An 18,923-nucleotide genomic window follows, 5' to 3' on the forward strand; every position below is an offset into this window, starting at 1 on the left:
TTGCAGTCAGTTACTGTGGTTTTCAGAAGACACGGGGGGAAAAAATCATGTCTATCTAGAATATGGAGAGAGAGAGAGAGAGAGAGATACACACATCCCAGTGCATATTACTTTTCCTCTCTGGTGCTGATTAGGCAAACATTTTGTAGTTAATATTTGCACTTCTGGACTCACAGCACCCTACCTCCCAAACTTCATGTCCACCTGTCCCCAAGGGTCACTTCTCATACTCTTCCGTTCTAAGGACTCAGATCAAAGAGATATCCCTTGTGTTTTCATGAAGGGAGTGTACTTAGATTGGGGGAAAGGATGGAGAGTGTAGGATCTGTCCCCCTTCCTCCCAGTACTGTATATGTCCTCTGCAGTGTTAGAGCATCAAAAAGTAATCCAGTGTTCAGTGTGTTATTGGGTGCCTGATCCACACAGGCTGCTGCAGCTCCCAGTTAGGGAACTTGGCCCTTTAGTTCAAGCTATAGAAGTTCATCCTCTTAGATGTGGTTTTTCGCCTTCCTCTGCAGCATGGGGCACGGGTCACTTGCTGGAGGATTCTCTGCAGCTTGAGGTCTTCAAACCACAATTTGAGGACTTCAGTAACTCAGACGTAGGTTAGGGGTTTGTTATAGAAGTGGATGGGTGAGATTCTGTGGCCTGCATTGTGCAGGAGGTCAGACTAGATGATCATAATGGTCCCTTCTGACCTTAAAGTCTATGAATCTATGGAGGATCCTGGGAAGTTTGCAGTGGTGACTAAACTGATGGTTTTTACAGGTTCTCACCCATGGAATGTTCTTGCACAGACAGCTTGTGCTTAACAACTAAATGATTTTTATTTAATCATTGCATATCACTAGAGACTAGTGTCAACTGCAACTCTCTGCAGTCCAGGACCCCATCTCTCAAGTAAGAGGGTGAAGTTTGGCTTCTGCTGCCATATCCCCACATTGCTACATAACAAGAGCCTCTGCTCCACACAGTCCTCACCCCTGCAGGATTGAGGCCAGAGTGGGTGTTGGGGCTATTACTATGCTGTCTGTCAAGAAATGTGATTATTTTAGCACAGTGGCTTTAAGGGAAGAAAAAACTTGAATAAGATTTCTTGAACTCAAGCACAGAGATTCACCCAAGTAGACAAGAATGGCAAGATGCATTTAACCTCATTAGTTTCAGCAGGGCTGACTCTGCGCAATCCACAGTGTACAGATACATTAGAGGAACTCAACTATTTCCACATCTCATTTACATAATGGATGGGATGTGAAATGAGTCCTATGGAAAAGAAGCGCCCTGGAGGCACTAAAGTTTATCACAATATGTAAGAGTTCTTTTAGATCATTGCATTAAATTTCCACTAACAAGATAAATTAATTGTCTGTATTACTGTACTAACCCAAAGCGGATAAAGTGTATGTTTTCAGCAGAGGGAGGCAGCTGTTCGAGACAGCTTGGTGGTTATAGAAGGAGGCAGGAGAGATTAGTGTGTCTCCCAGTATTTGCATGCCATCATGCCAGTCCTCCCCCTACCCCTTTAAGAAATCTGGCTCCTTTCTAATCTGATGTTGGAGTGTAGCTTTATTAGTGAGGTGAGGGAGAATGAGTAAATCAACTGTATCAGACAAGCCTCAGGACATCTAGAAATTGATCATTCTGCAGAAATAAGCACTCTTGTGTTTATTAGCTGGGAGTTCATCACTATCGCTTCTCTTTATCCAATTCCTAAGAGATTTCAAAGCTATCATCATGGCATTAGCTCTTCTGAGTGTAGTACTGCAGATAAAGATCGGGAGATCTATCTAATGATGGCTTTTTCTTTCTCTCTCTTTCTCTCTCTCCCAGGTTTAGAGCTATTCTGCTTTTTTAAAAAATGGAAGAAAATTGGTGAGGTGAATAAAGTACAGTCTTGGTGTCTTAAAATTCCACCTTCATGATGGAAGTGCAGGCATTTTTTTTTTTTAAACAGGAACTCTGTGCTATTGAATGGGACTCATTGTATACAGTAGAAAATCCTTTGCAAAAGAGGTAGAATTTGAAGGCTTTAAGAGGAGAGTAACAGGAGAGTAAAAGCCATGCAGCAGAACTGTACATTAAAAGTACAGTTATTTTAAAATGATAAAATATGTCAAACAGAAGCCATGGAAATTAATTTCACAAGTTAGATAGGAAATAATATTACTTTAAGAAGAATAATTACTTTCCTTAACTACATTTATCACACTGTAATTCAGTTCCCTCTTCTGGAGCATGATGCAGTGCTAAGCTTTTGACTGAACTGTGTAAAATCCACTTAAAAAAAAAAAGATTTACCAGATATTAGGCTTCTTCTGGTTCTTTATTCAATGTAAACAGTAATCAAAATGCAAATAATTTGATCCAGTTAATGTTCAGATGTGAATTACCATGTAAATGGTACTGTATAACTAAATCATGGAAAGAGAGAGAAGAAAGCTCTCCTCCTGTGAGAGCAGTGTGATGCATAAACAGATGAAGTACAGTAGTGAATTCTCACAATTCGGTGGGTTATGTGAAATCTAAGGTAATGATCCCTCGGCAGAAAACTATTCCATAGCAGCAACTTCACAGAACTCTGTATGTGTTAGCTGATGTCCTCTTTAGCATGGCTGTACCAATGGCACAGTTATTATTTGTATTGAGCTAGCACCTAGAGGCTCCAATCTGGAGCTAAACACATATATAACAAAAAGATGGATGCTGACCCAAAGAGTTTGCAATGTAAGTGTAAAGATGAGAGAAAGTAGGTGGCTGCAATATGTGGAGAGAGCACAAGGTAACAATATGGCAGGCGTTGTCATTTAATATAGGTTAGGACAGCACCTAAAACAATGGGGCCCAACTTAGCGGTGGTCTTAAGGCACTACTGCAGTATGAATGCTAAATGATATTAGTAATTTTAAATTAATGTATTAAGTACCAGCTAAAGCACATCCGCTGCTAGACAATGAATGACAAAGTAAATTTGTACCAAAATATTAAGAGACACTCTAAACTACAAAGACCTTTAAAATAAAAGAACCAGTTTTACATCATGATTGTCTTCTAGCTTACTCACATTTTACACCAGTAATGCTATGACTTGAATAGGGCTATTTCCTGATGTACACTGGTAGAAATGAGAGGCAAATCATCCTTTTACTGTTCTCGGTTGTTCATAATACCCCCTTTGAGACTGAAAACAATTTTTCTCCTCTGGATTTGTCCTGGTTTTTCCATTTGGCAAATATTGATTAATTTCCCCTCTGCTTTGGCCTGGTTTCGTTATTATATGTAATGTCAGCAGGGCTCTGGGATTTGAAGGGCTGAATGTGATCTCACTTACTTCTGAATTGGGAGTAAATTCATTAACATCAACAGATTAATGGCAATGTAAATAAGAACAGACTCAGGATCAGCGTTTATAATTCAACTTGAGCTCTCTCTGTTTCTGGATGTAAACAGAAGCAAAATTTAAAATATTGTAAGATCACACAGAGGATGCATATTTTAAATGATGAGTTCTCATTGACAAAATGGTGGATATTAAGTCAGGAAGAAATTTCCACTAATTACTAAGGTACATGACATTTTGGGCTTCTTGTTTGTGACCTTCCAAACAGCCTCAAGAAGAGAAAGTAACAGTAGGGTAGCCTGCTCCAACAACCTAGAAGACACGTGATTTGGGTTCTACTCTAAACCCTGCCACTGACTCACTGTGTTGCCTTGGGCAAGTCATTGCACTGTTCTGTGCCTCAGTTTCCCTATCTGTAAAAACTGAGATTACAATGTCGACCCACTTTTGCAAAGCACTTTGAGATCTATAGGGGAAGTTGGATGATTTTCACTTATATCTCAGTGTAAAGCCAAATCAGCAAATTAGGTCAGTGTAGTGGTTCAATCTTAATTTTCACCTGGTAAATTAGACAAAATAAAGCATGTAAAACCTTACAAAGCCAAAAAAAAAAAATAATAATCATACCAGTGACCCCCTTGTGTACTTGTGACAAGCTGCAACTGGAGGGGGTAGTCTTTGAAGTAATTCATTAAATGTGTAATTCTTCCTTGGGATGACGATTTTCCTCAATGATTTGTATGACCTTGCTAAACCCGCCTAGGTGGTAATTGAGCAGCAGCTTCTTCTTCAGAAGAAACAGAATAAAAATATTGAAAATATTGACTCACCCTGAAGGCAGTGAGCAGCACTTTGGTCTTTGACCTTTTAGCATCCTAGGGTAGTCAATAACCTGGCTGTTAGATGCTGTGCTTGCCACTGATTTTGATTTGGGAGTAGTTTAACCTTGAACCAAGATCTAAGTAACCACGGCAACAGGAAGTAGGCCTCTACATTCAAGGAGTGGGAATCCATAAATCAAGGTCCCTAATGCAAACACTGTGTGCAGGTAGAGATTTGAGAGGATAAGTGGTTTGGGAGGGATTACCTTTGAAAAATGAATGACTGTCCCTTGATATGCTGAAGCACAGTTTCACAGACTTTTTTTTTTTTTTTATCAATAGAGGTCAACAGGTTACAGCTGCATGTTTTCATACAGCTTTTTATATAGGCCCTTCAGTTTAATTATAACCAGATGTTGACTCCATGAGGTTGTTAGCATTATTATATACCATGTATATGTACACACACACACACAACAATTTATATATAGACGCACATTCATGCTATAAATAAATATATAACATACAAAAACTATATTAAACAATCATTAAGTTTGCAAAGCCATGCACTCAAAAGTTAGGAAATGCCAGAATTAAGGTTGTCTTTGCAACCTTAATTCAGCCCCCTTGTATGTATGGATTATGGTATGGTGTGTAATTATATGATCACAGACTATTTTTTCCGTAGGACCCCTGCCTCTTTTAGTGAACAGGATGGACAGTGCTCATTTAATGAGAAGCTAGTCAACATTTTGTTTTCCCCTTGTTGTTACGTATTTACTGCACGTTATTCAAACCCTCCTCCTTATTTACTCCACATTATTCAGGGCCATCTCATGGACTTTTCTCTGGTGCCAATCACTATAGCATCGGAGTGCCTCACAAACATTAATGATTTTGTTTTCAGCACACACCTGGGAGGTGAGGAGGTGCTATTATCCCGAGCATACACAGGGGGAACTGAGGCACAGAGAAATTAAGGACAAAAGTGCCCAATTTGAGACACTTGGAAGTGATTTTTCAGAGTACTTAGCATTATATAGACACTATGTTTCAAGCACAGCTCCCATTGACCTCTCTTGCAGCTGAGAGTGCTCAGCATTTCTGCAAATCAGATGCCAGGGTCTCAAGTCAAACACCTAGAAAATGAGGAATACACATTTCATAATTAGTGGCCACGTATGAAAAGTTTAGTACAAGTGACTTCCCTAGCATCACATAAGAATGCTGGTAGTAAACTGTGATGGTACATCCTGAGTTTTCTGGCCTGTCTAATACAAGAGGTCAGACTAGATATCAATAGTCCCTTCAGGCCTCAGGATCTATGAATAAGTGATTATAACAGAGAAGTTTATAAGTGAATGTGGCAGACGCAGTAGGCAGGGGAACTGATAGATGGAAAATGCCACTGAATAACCATGTGGTCATGCCTGTGTTTGTATATATTTGTTTTGTGCAAAAAAATAGACTTCTGGGATTATTCTGTTAGTTGAGCATTGTTTACAGAGAACTGTGATGGTACATCCTGAGGCAAAATTATTAAAAACAAATAAAAATCAATATCAAAACCATATTACACACCTTAGTAGGAGAGTATGGAAATATACTGGGACACTAAGAGCAACAGTTCATCCTTTCTAGTAGATACCTAGCACAGCAATCTTGTATACTTCATATTTATTCATCCAAATATTTTTTTTCTTTATAATCCCCAGGAATAATAAGTCCCCACTTAAAAGCAGACCAGACTTCACTTCATAGTAGAATAGAAAGTTCTGCCTGTAACATGATGACCAGAAGGAAACCAGCAGCTGTTGAAAATGTTGCAATGCCACCAACGCCAGTGTTATCGCTCCTACCTTCATCATCAGCAACTTCTGATGCAGGTAACTGTGTCTTTCCTCTGTCTCTTCTGTCTGTTTTCTATCCATTCAATGCCAGAGTCCAATTAGCTGAAAAATGTGTGCATGTGTAACTATTACTGACTTCAGTAGCACTTGCTGGTGTGCATAATCGATGGGATAATCAGGTCCTGTTTTTTCTAATGTTTTCTTATCACTGTGGTGTCTGAGCTCTATTAATCACAGGATACCAGCACCATTGTAATAATGAGATAAGCAGTGCCATCGTTTGTGGTTAGGGCAATGGATTAGAAGTCAGGATTCCTGAGTTCTATTCCCAGCCCTGACATTCATTGCTTGCTATCTAGCAAGTTTCATTTAATTTTCCCACCATGCCAAATGCTCAATGCATATCTAAGAAGCAGCTGAGGTAGCCTTTCGTGTATATAATCCACTGGTAAATGTGTGTCACAAGCACTCATCTGTGCCAGTCCATAGAGGACATGAGTTGTTACAGCCCATAGCTAAATAGACCTAGCTCTGGAGTGCCCTGGTTGAGTTCCTGGTGTGTTGGCCAAGATGGCAGTCATCACATCTACTCCAGTTATTTTAGTGTGGTTTTATATATTGCATCTGGTGCAATGGACAGAGCCTTAAAAGTAAAGCAGAAGAAATAAGTAATTAAGAGTAGCACTGGATCTATTCCTCTCTCTGAAATTGTTTTCCAATCCACCCATGTTCTGTGCTGCTGTTCCAAATGTGATCATTCCTGGTGATGATTTCTTTCTATTAGAAATGTAGCTAGGTCATTTGCCCATCGTCTTTGTTAATCTGGGAAGCTCGCGTAAAGAGATAGGTCTTGCATTATGACTTGAATGTGACAAGACTAGGGGCTTTATCTACACTTAAAATGCTGCAGTTGTACCACTGTGACACTTTAGTGTAGACATTACCTATGCCAACAGGAGAGATTCTCTGATCAGCATAGGTAACCCACCTCCCTGAGAGGCTGATTCTTCCGTCGACCTAGCACTGTCTACACAGGGATGTAGGTCAACTTTACGCTGCTCGAGGTGTGGCTTTCTCATACCTCTTACCAACTTAGACTAACCTAATTTTCTAATTTAGACCAGGCCTTAGGCTAACCTTAGTCTTCAGTAATAGTGAATCCACAGTGCACAGCCCTTCACAGAGATCTTCCTAGACCTCAAGAGTTTCTTAACCTTGATATGTCTCAATTTCTCCGTTTGCAAAATGGGTATAATAAATAGTAACCATTGTCGCAGAGTTTTGCAAGAATTGGTTATTTAATTGACCAATGTAAAGCACCATTAAATTGCAAAAGTACTTTGCTTTTAAATGAATCCCTTCATCTTGGATAAATAATGAAAACAAGGGCTCCGTGCATAAAGTGGTTTCTGTAAAGATAACCTTTTTGTATCAAATATTCAGGAGTCTCTGTTTATATACAGGAAAGTATTAAAGAGCTGAGCTAAGGGCAGATTTTTTTTTTTTAATGCAGGAGAATGAAAGCACACAAATATTTTATGATCAGTTGCAGGATGAAAGTGTACATTTGTCTGCATAGTTCACTCTTTCCATTGTCAGAAGTCTAATTAAACTGTTGGTTTATCTGTAGCCCAGATGTTGAAATAATTTAGTGAAAACCAAAAGAAACTGTGTTAATGGGAAAACAGGACAGTACTGTGGGTTTCCTGTAATTAATGGAGAGCTCTTTGAAAAATTCTTGCTTCAAACCAAGTCTACAAACTGAGCCCAGCTGTTCAGCAAACACTGTTCTCTGTACTATGCTGTTGTAAATGGCCTCTGGCAACTCCAAAGGGATCTGTAATGACAGTCATTAAGAATGATCTTTAGTGCTACAGAGAGACCAAAGCTCTCCGGAATGGAGTTAGGGAGGTAGTGGTGAACTCCCCAACAGTATGATGAACCTGTACTCGCCTCTTCATGTAACACAGTGATTCAGACAGTTTTAAACTAGCACTGGAAATGTCTAGCTTAAGCAAAGCTTCTCCCCTTTGCCTCAGAAGCTATTCCCTGTGTCATATCAATACGCTATGGCTTCCTTGCATGGCCTGTAGCCATTTCAATTTGTCTCTATTTGTGAGACAGAGCGACATTGCATCTGTGCAGATGAAGAGAGAAGAGAAATAAACTACAGCCCTTTCCAAATAGTTTCTTGTTTTCTTGCAAGTCATAAAAATGTCTTTGTAAAGATTCAGTAGATTATGTTGTTGTTAATTATGGTGACTCTCTTAGCGGGAGGCAGGTTTGTTTGTATCTGGAGTGTGGGATAATAATGGAGTAGGTGTATAAGGGCTCAGTTGGAAAGAGGACCCATTGAGGTGGGTGTGACATTGGTCTGAGACTTTATGATGTGTTTTCACTGGCTGCCTCTGAACCAGGGTACAGGAACTCCTCACTTAACATTGTAGTTATGTTCCTGAAAAAAGCGACTTTAAGTGAAACAATGCCAAGCTAATCCAATTTCCCCATAATAATTAATGTAAATGAGGGGGTTAGGTTCCAGGGAATTTTTTTCACACACACACACACACACACACACACACACACACACACTGTATAAGTTTTAAACAAACAATTTAATACTGGTACACAGTGATGATGATTGTGAAGCTTGGTTGAGGTGGAGGAGTCAGAGGGTGGGATATTTCCCTGGGAATGCCTTACTGCTAAATGAACTAGCAATTGACTGAGCCCTCAAGGGTTAACTCTCACAACACTCTACAAGGCAGCAGGAAAGGAGAAAGGGTAGACAGAAACAAACACCCTGTGTGTGAGAGAAAAAATGTGCATTTCCCCTTTAAGAGCTGACCCCAGGCTTAAGTACACTGCCTTGTTAATTAAATCAGCTTGCTGAGACCTGAGAAGGCAGCTACTGCCTAGAAGCTCCCTCTCTCCCTAGTGTGTCCTCCAACTGCTCCATGGAAGATGGGGTAAGCGGGGAGCAGGAGCAGAGGGGAGGGGGAGACACCCTGACATTAGTCCCCTTCTTACCCCCTCGTCCCATACAGCAAGCAGGAGTCTCTGGGAGCAGCTCCAAGGCAGAGGGCAGGAACAGCACATGGCAGTGGGGGGAGGAACAGCTGCTGCACAGGGAATTTAGGAGAGCGGGGAGCTGATGGGGGAGTTGATGGGGGGTTGCTGGTCCACCCTGGTTCCAACCACCCACCATCTAGCTGCAACAGGCTGCTCTTCCTGCAAGCAGCAGATAAAACAGGGGGCTACCAAACGTTAGAAGGAAGCACTTCACAACTTTAAACGAGCATGTTCCCTAATTGATCAGCAACTTAACATCGAAACAACTGGGACGACTTTAAGTGAGGACTTCCTATACTTGTACTCGGCACAGTAGCATCTGTGAAGAGTTAGTCTCTGTTAGCCATAGGAAAATCTTGCACAGTTGGTGTCAGATAGACATCCAGAACTGAAGGTCCTTATCTGAATTAATATCCATACCTTGTGAGGCCTTCGCTATAACGGAACCCTCAATGGGTTCTAGCTCTTTCCCTGTGGCTCTTCATTATCTTTGAAGTAAAAGGTCTTTCTCCTGTCTAGCAGCTCCTCTGAGTGGAGTGGAGGAAACATGTACCTAACATCTCTTCTCTGAGATTGATGCCTAAGTCCATCCTTGTGTTCCTCTCCCACAGCTCCTCTTCACAGTGTGGGAAGTTCAATATTTGTTCTCCTTCATTTCTTGCCTCCAAGTATGTGATAAGCTCCTTTCGTGGGAAGGTCAGAAGACATCCTACTCCTACCAGCAGGCTCACTGGTGCTGTAATCAAACTCTCTGCATTCTAGGTTGCATTCTGTAGGCCAGTCTGACGTTGCATGGCCTTTGAGAAGTAGTGGCATGGTTGCCCAGAGTGGGCCTTGCAGAACAATCCAGGAAAGAGGAGGGTATATAGGGAAGTTGCCAGGGCTGGTTGGGAGAGTCACAAGGCTAGTAGGATGGGCCAGGATATGAGGTAAATAGGTTGTGTCTTTAACAAAACTGTTAAAGTCTTTAAAAAGGTTCAGCATATAGGATGGGTAGTTGAGATTGGCTTGTATTGAATCTGTTCTGGTTCACCTAGCTGTAGTCTCTAGTCTCTAGCCAGATTGTTCCAAATAGATACAAGCCCTCATTAGGGGCAGTGCCGAGCCAACCCACCAGTGTCTCAAGCAGCACAATCTTTCCCCTTGCTCTCTGCTACACATAGGCAATAGTCCTGCTGCACCATCCCCTTGGATGGCCCCACCCGCTCCAAAGGCCAGCGCTCAGCTGTAGCAGTGCTATTGCCTCATCCCTTTCGTGGTACTAGAAGAGAACTTTTCTGTAGTTAAAGAGACCTAAAGGTGAAGGATAAAGTAAATACAGGAAAAAGGATGCAAAAGAATTACTGAATCCAAATACGTATTCTAACCGCCCTGGGACTGGGTGCTGATCTGTGTGAATCAAACCACAAAGATAAGCTCTTGCATAGTTTGTCAGCTCTTTGAGGCAGGGACTGTTGTTTTATTCTCTGTTTGTACAGCACCTGACACTTTGAGGTTCTGGACCTTGAGTGGACCTCCTAGACACGATAGTAATACAAATAACACATTATAATAATAAATATAAAGATTAAATCTTATTGCGCTTAACCATGGTACAGCATGTCAAGTAGGAATATAAGAGTACATAGTACATCACAGTTTGCTCACTAAGAGCTTCCAGATGACTTAATAACACATAATGCTCCTCAGTCCATAAGTGGCTCCCTTTGACAATTCTCTTTGATATATCAGCACAAGCACACCTCATTAAATCCTATGTGCAATCAAATGGCCCTGATGCTCCCCAACAGTCTGGCCCATAGTGAATAGAGACTACAGCTAGGTGAACCAGTTCAGATTTAATACAAGCCAACCGTCCTATTCACTGAAATTTTTTAAAGCTTGTAAATGTTTTGTTAAAGACCCACCCTATTTACTTCATAGGCCTTGGTATATTCAAGAGATGCATACTTATAATTGATAAAATATCACAACACACCTCATAGACTACTAAACTTTACGGGTAGAAGGCACTATCGTGCTCATCTAGTCTGACCTCCTGCACAAAGTGTATTATTAGGAGTACTGGCTCAGAACCTGCAAGAGTAGGAGGGCAAAATCATTCATGTCAACATCTGACTGGCTTCCTGAGGATAGCCCTGAAACAGTAAAAGAGTCCAGTACTCTAACAGGCATCCTAACACTTGGAATTGAGAGAAACAGTAGAATCCAACAGAAAGTAGCTGGCAACTTGCCAACTTATCAGTCAATTCCAAGGTCAAACAGCCCAGGAGTTAGTTATACATGAGGAAGAAGAGAAGGTATCTAAACAAAACCAAGGAAGACACCAGATCTCTGCTTCTCGAGGATATCTAGCATGCTGCTGATAAGAGTTGATATCCATATCACGTGTCCATCCATTCATTAAGGGGAAAAAAAATCCACCTCAGTGGCAGAACGGCCCACTTCAAAAACAACTGTTTTGAGAAAAGTAAGTGTGGGATGATCAGAAAGTCATTGAGGCGCCACAACAGCGGTTATTGGCAGATAAGTATTATAATCCTCAGAGAGCTTTGGTTGCTGTTTTATTTTCAGTTGATTGGGTGGGGTAGGGGGGCGGAATTCAAACTGGAAGTGGTGCAGAGAAGGGCTACTGCGATGATCCAAGGAATGGAAAACTTACCTTATGAGAGGAGGCTCAAAGAGACTGGCTTCTTTAGCCTAACCAAAAGAAGTCTATGGGGAGGTATGACTGCTCTCTATAGATACATCAGAGGGATAAATACTAGAGAGAGCAAGGAGTTATTTAAGTTACACACCAACGTGGACAGAAGAACGAATGGCTATAAACTGTCCATCAACAAGTTTAGTCTCAAAATTAGACAAAGGTTTCTAACCATTAGAGGAGTAACCTTCTGGAACAGCCTTCCAAGGGGAGCAGTGAGGGCAAAAAAACCTAACTGGCTTCAAGACTGAGCTTGTGAAGATTATGGAGGGGACGGCATGATGGGACTGCCTATGATGTCCTGTGGTCCATCGGTGACTGCCAGTTGCAGAAATTCCCAACTGCTGGAGATGGGATACGAGATGGGAAGGGCTCTGAGTTGGTACAGAGAATTCTTTCCCAGGTATCTGCCTGGTGGGTTTCGCCCACATGCTCAACGTCTAACAGATCGCCATATCTGGGATCAGAAAGGAATTTCTCCCCAGGTCAGATTGGCTGAGACCACTTGATTTTTTCACTTTCCTATGCAGCATGGGGCATGAGTCACGTGGAGGTTTAAACTAGGGTAAATGGTGAATTCTCTGTAACATGACATTAAACCATGATTTGAGGACTTCAGTAACTCAGACAGAGGTTGGGGTCTATTTCAGGAGTGGGTGAGGTTCTGTGGCGTGCAATGTGCCGGTCAGGCTTGGATGATCACGATGTTCCTTTCTGACCTTAATGTCTATGAGTCTATGAAAAGGAAGGGAAGAGAGTGTGGCCAGCTCTTTGCAATTTTGTCTCAAGTTTTGCAATACCTGGTATATTTTTAAAATCCACACCTTTTGTGGTTATTTGCTTACATAAGAATCTCAGCTTTTGCTTTTCTTTTTTAAGTTTCAGTTTCTATCCTCATGGTTGCAGAGAAATGCTTGAAAATGTGATCTGAGTGAATCCAGAAAACAACTCTTTTTTTAAAAAAAGCAAATAAAAAGAACCTCAAATTTATTAATTTTTTTAAAGATTTTAAAGCCAATCTCATGAGTTTTACATGCTTGGGGTTGGCAATATTAGAAGACGTAACAATAGCCACTGGAGTCAGTTGACATTGACTCTTGCCATGTGACAGGGATGTGACCATGTCTTAGACCATGTAGTCAGGCCAGGAAATAAAAATCAGTCTCTTACCAGCACTCAACCTGAGAACACTTAATCTACACTTTTTAGGGGTAACCAAAATACTTGCAGGGAATTTAATGCAACTAATTGGATCTTCCCTAGCAGTTTGGATATTTCATTTCCAGACTTTCTGTATTTGTTACCAAAATGACTGCATTCCTCTTTTCTTTGTCCTCTGTGAGTCACAAACTGTCAGTGATTTTTTTGGGGGGCGGGGAGAAGAGTGGGCTACATATGGAAAATATATTTTGTTTTGTAATGAATGAAAACCAGACTTTGGGAAGTTGGCCATCCAGGTCTTTATTTATATGAGAGCATATGTCTGTGTTTTGTTTATGACTCACTCCTACTTCTTGCATTGTAACTTGGGTTTGTTTATGCAAGCTCTTTGTGGAATCCAAGCAACCTGGTGCTATATGAGCCAATAATTTATGTTCTCCAAAGGGGAAAGACAATGAATGAGTTTTCTACCCTGAAATTGGTGTATCCCAGAGCAAGCAAGTAGTGTTTTCTGCCACGTGACTGTTCTTGGTTATCTACAGAAAACGTTAGAATAGAACTTTATTTTAAACTACCGCTAGAAGGATTGGGCTGTTATCCACGAAGGGAGTGATAACCCCCAAGTGAACCTTTCTATAAATCTTGGCTGCTTTTGAAACTTCCAGGATTTGAAACCCAAGTGACTGCTTGACAGTCAGGTGTAAATTAAGTTTGCAAGTAGACATGGACCGAGGTTAATTTAGTGGGATATATTTTATTCTTTCTACAAAATCCTGAATTCTCTCATTTCTTTTCTGTTAGTGCAGAAGAGATAAGTTAGGAGTAAAAGGAAATCCACATTATTTCAGTAGTTTAATCAATACATTCTGTTTCATTCACAAAGGGATAGTCGCTTACTCATAACCTGTGAGCAAGTTATGAACTGTGAACCGGATCCCCCATCTAGTGAAGAACAATTCAACAATTTAAGAAGATCTAGTGTCCTAAGCAAAGGACTGCTGAGTTCTGTTCCCAGCTCGGACAATGACTCGCTGTGTGATCTTGAGCAAGTGACTTAACTACAGTCTTAGATTCTGATCTAAGCTACAGTGGTCTGAATTAAGAGTAAGGGCTTGATCCAAAGCCCATGGAAGTCAATGGGAAATTTTCCATTAACTGCAATAAAGCTTGGATCAGGCCCTAGCAACTTTGCAGTCAGTGGAGATCAGTCACCATAAAACCAGTGTAAAAGAGACCAGAACCAGACTCTGTGGGTCTCAACTTCCCCATGTGCAAGACTGAGTTAATAATTCTTGCCTAGTTCACGAAGATGTCATTTGGACTAATCGGTTCATGTTTGCACAGACCTTTAAAAAACAGAAAGTACCACTACATAAATTCTGATGTTATATGCGACCCATGCAATCCTACTGATGCCAAGAATCCCATTCAAGTGAACACAGAATTTAGCCCTAAGATCGTTGTCACTATTATTGCTGTATTTTAAAGTATACAAGCAACATTTTCCTGATTTTGAAATTAGCATTATTAGTACCAGTTTTTTTTTTAAATGCTTAATTTGGTAAGGGCAAAATTCTGTGCAATCCACTGGAAATTCAATATATAACAATATCTTCCATCATAGGTACTTACATGGCCCCCATTTACTGTAATCTTTGGGCACCTCACAATCTTTTAAATGTATATATCTTCACAACACCCCGGTTAGGTGGGGAAGTTCTTTTACCCCCATTTTACTAGATATGGGCCTAGTATTTTCAAAAGCACCTAGGCATTCATTGATTTTAATGGGAGTTAGATACCTAGGTGCTTGTGAAAATCCTAGCAGGCAACTATCTGCAGCTTCAGTTGTCTAAAACCTTTAGAAATTTGGCCCAAAGTGACTTGTCCAAGGGATTTGGCACAGGAGAGACTTTCCTATTTTGTCAGACACATGTGGTGTCCTGCCTCTGGAAATTTCCACCGTATGCATCTGACGAAGTGGGTATTCACCCACAAAAGCTCATGCTCCAATACGTTTGTTAGTCTATAAGGTGCCACAGGATTCTTTGTCACTTTCAATATAGGTTCTCAATTTGTCCTAAAAAAACAAGTATAGTAGGGGAACTGAATGACAGTCTTGCACCTAAGTACTAGTATTGGAAATTCTGGTAAGTTTTAGTGGGGGCTTTTGCAATGAATAAATTTTGCATATGCACATTCACTTCCTTGTTCTGCTCAGAAAACTAGAGCTGAAGCATTTTGAGAAAAGGTGTTTTAATGAGGTGTTTTGGATGCTTCTCTGATTGTACTTACTTATGAATGGTTTTTGAGTTTCTCCCATCCACCCGATATTACAGAATGTAACTTACAAAGAATCTACAGTATTAGATTAAAGAGACAGTATTTACTCACATTATTCGCATTAAAGAGACAGTATTTACTCACCCTTACTGCTTTGGTATCTGAGAGATTAGTCATATTCTCTCTAAGTGTAGGCGTTTACTGTAGTATCTCTGTTACTGCAATGTGGCAACTGTTGTTGACTCTGACTTTTTCAGTGTGACTGTAGTGTAGACAGCTATCAATTTTATGACTGATTAGTTCATGTCAGTGCTTAGGGTGGTGATATTAAGGAGCACAAGTGTGCTAGTAAGTCTGGGAGCTAAAGAGAACCACAGAGTCTATGTCCACTGGCTTCAGTAATGAGTCTCCTTTATAGTCATTACAACTGATTCCTGTCACTTCTTAACTGCAATGGATATTGCAGTGACCATTAAAGGGCAGGGTGAAGCCATCATATATGCAGATTTTGTGATGTATGCCAGATTGGTGACCAGTCCTACCAAGGTTGACAGCTAGTACATTAAATCAGTGTGGCATCTCTTCACTACCATGCCCTCCAACACCACGGCAAGGCATCAGAGCAGGGACAGAGAGCAGGCCTCTTCATGGCAGTCCCATACAGCAGTGGGGTTAAATCAAGCCCATTGTAAAACATGTTGTAGTGAAGCCTTTATTGCTTTGGAGTTTCACAGGTCATTAGGCAAAAGGAATGAAAAGCAGGTTGGCAACTACAGGTTGCTCCAGAGAGGACACGAAGATGGATAGATCTTTGGGGACTGTTGTGTAGTCGGGGTCCTAAAGTCTTTTATCTAAACAGGCAATAAAGAGTATAACAATTGTTCTTCCATGGCTGATTCAGCCACTGTAAGAAATAATCTTGTCGTCTTCTTTTTTTTTTAATTGCTTTTTCTATGCTGGTTTCCATCTTTCTGTCATGATTTATCATCATCCTTTACTATTAATCATTTCATTCTGCCCTATTAAACATGTTCAAAACCACCAGCTTTTCACCTTTCTAACGGTTGGAGGAGCGAGACAGTTTTCATTCGTTTTTGTGTTAACAATGGATGTTTCTCTCCCTCTCTCCTCACAGCCAGCTCACCACTGAAAAAGAGATTCAAGCGTCGGGAAATCGAAGCAATCCAGTGTGAGGTGCGCAAGATGTGCAACTACACCAAGATCCTGTCCACCAAAAAGAACCTGGATCACGTGAACAAAATCCTGAAAGCCAAGCGGCTGCAGAGACAATCAAAGACAGGCAATAACTTCGTAAAGAAGAGGAGAGGACGTCCCCGGAAGCAACCTTTCTCATTTGACGAAGACTCCAGAGACCAAATGCCAGTTCTGGAAAAATGCGTTGACCTTCCCAGCAAACGAGGTCAGAGACCCACATTGAACCCTTTAATACTGGAGCAAGCAGCCAGTCAAGATACAGTCATGGCCACCATTGAGGCTGTAATAAACATGGCTCGAGAGACACCACCGCTTCCCCCTCCTCCCCTGCCGCCTCCTCCTCCACCCCCACCCCTTTCCCGGACACCACGAGTTGGAAAGAGGAAAAACAAACCACATCTGCAGCAGCATCAGGAGGAGGAGGAGGAGGAAGTGAAAGTGAAAAGGCACCGGAAAGCAAGATCAAGTGAAAGTGAAATTCTTCCCTAGTACAGACACATCCAATGGAATGCCAGTATCGGGTGCTGAGCACTTCCTGACCGACACACTGAAGTGTGTAAGGGTGTAGGTTCTGCTTGATGCCTGAAGCAGCATCAGAGTCACTCTCCTTCTCAGTAGAATGGCAGCCATAACCGTTCAATTAGGATGGACCAATAATAATAATCATCATCATCGTCGTCATCTTTGGCACTAGCATGTAGGAAAAGGGGGAAAGGAGCAGGGTGTGGGTGGGGGAATTTTAAAGTTAATGAGATCATCCACTTTGCAGAGTGTCCAAAACAAATCAGCATCTCAGCATTGCTGTTCTCATATCTTGCAAGCAGAAGGCTATCTTCTCAGTATGCAACTGAACATCGTCATTAGAGCTGCATACCCGACTTTGATTTTATTTGGTGGGTCAGGCACAACTTCAAATAGCTATACCATAGTAGAACTCATTGTAAAAAAAATAATGTAAATTCCTCAACTGTGATCTCTGTTATGATCTGTTTGAATTCATTTAATTTTTTCAGTTTTATAAACCTGCTGGGCTTTGGGGACATCACAATCCCAAAAGGCCTGAATCTTACTCTAGCTATACTTTTTTTTCTCAGTTATTTGCCTACTTACAAGGACTAGCTGCAATATAGGCAATACACAAATACAGCCTTACATGCACACACATGCTCATTCCGAGTGCTATCCTAAGGAATGATGGAATAGCATCATGTTTTAAAATAAGGTGTACATGGATATTCAGTAATGGTAGCACCTTTCTGGTAAGCAACTTTGTAATTCCCAGTGGCATGTTAACAAAGGGGTCACCAGTCACCAAGTTGTTTTCATGCTCAGTATATAGCAGTAAAGAACAGCAAGAAACTTCCGGGGAATAGAAAATATTGTACAATATGGATAAAATCACCAAAAATGAGGGGCAGGGGAGGGCCCAATCCTGCTCATTCTCATCACCAGGAACTCCCATTAAAATCAGCGGGAATCCCACGTGCAGAATGTTTGCGGGATTGGATCAAAACTGTGTAGCAATGCCTTGGTATGTTGTTTAAAAAGAAAATAGCTAAAGTAGGTTGTTTAAAAATTACAAAAATAAAACCATATGAAGAAGTAGGTTATTTCTTAGTAATTACTTCGTAAGACAAAAAAAGAATAAGTGTTCTTATCTGAAAAATAAAAGTAATGTTCAAAGGGTAGCACCACTGCAATTCTATTAATGCCACTTTGGACAAGTTCTCCAAGTTGTGGTTGCCTTAATAAACTAAAAAGTTTTTTTGTACATAATGTAATTACAAATCTATCAGTCTGCATGGATGCAAACTGTGTGTGACAAATCGTCTCTTTAAATGGTCAGTTTAAATTGTAAAGTTCTTCGATTTGTACTTTAGCCATTGATTTTAGTTTGGATAAAATATCTGATATCAATATCCACAGCCCATTTAAAAACATCAAGCAAACTAAGACTGAAGATGAAAAGCTATTCCACTGCAGTCATAAAACTTTCTAAAAGTCAGTTGTTGAAATTTTAAAACAGGAACCTTCAACTTTATTTTATTTTAAATTCCTCCAAGATTCTGAACACCTGGCCTGGCAAGATTAATGTTAAAAGAGGAAGTGAGGGAAATTCCAGCGAGGGAGTGGAAAGTGGACTTATTAAACGATTCCCTAGTTTGAGAAACCTTTGATGTGGCTTATCGCCAAGGAAATTTCAAATTGCATGACACTAAATAAATAAATAAAAATATTCTCTGAAAGAAGAGAGTGTTTCTTTTCTGTTTTTTATGTACAGAATCATATCAAGACTATGGTGTTAAAGGGACACTGTAAACATAAAGCTCATTCTTTTTAAGGATTGATTTTTTTCTTACTTCTGTTATAGCACCTTAGGTTATTCAAACTGAATGCATTTTTTCAAAAATCTAGGAACAAATTTTGTGGCCTTAACTCAGTTAAAAGTCTCATTAAAACCAGTGAGAGGGACCATA

General features: G+C 40.6%; 1 protein-coding gene across 1 annotated transcript in view; it reads left to right on the top strand.

Moving 5' to 3' along the window:
* Positions 1–18,695, top strand: part of SETBP1 (SET binding protein 1) — a 316,798-nt gene extending 298,103 nt beyond the window's left edge. The window contains exons 4-5 of the mRNA XM_032768022.2: positions 5,877–6,047; positions 16,367–18,695. Of these exons, the coding sequence (XP_032623913.2) occupies positions 5,877–6,047; positions 16,367–16,935 (740 nt within the window). The 3' untranslated portion in view covers positions 16,936–18,695. The remainder of the gene's footprint in view (positions 1–5,876; positions 6,048–16,366) is intronic.
* Positions 18,696–18,923: the final 228 nt, after the last annotated feature.

The sequence above is a fragment of the Chelonoidis abingdonii genome, chromosome 6 (assembly GCF_003597395.2).
Source record: "Chelonoidis abingdonii isolate Lonesome George chromosome 6, CheloAbing_2.0, whole genome shotgun sequence".
Lineage (NCBI taxonomy): Eukaryota > Metazoa > Chordata > Testudines > Testudinidae > Chelonoidis > Chelonoidis abingdonii.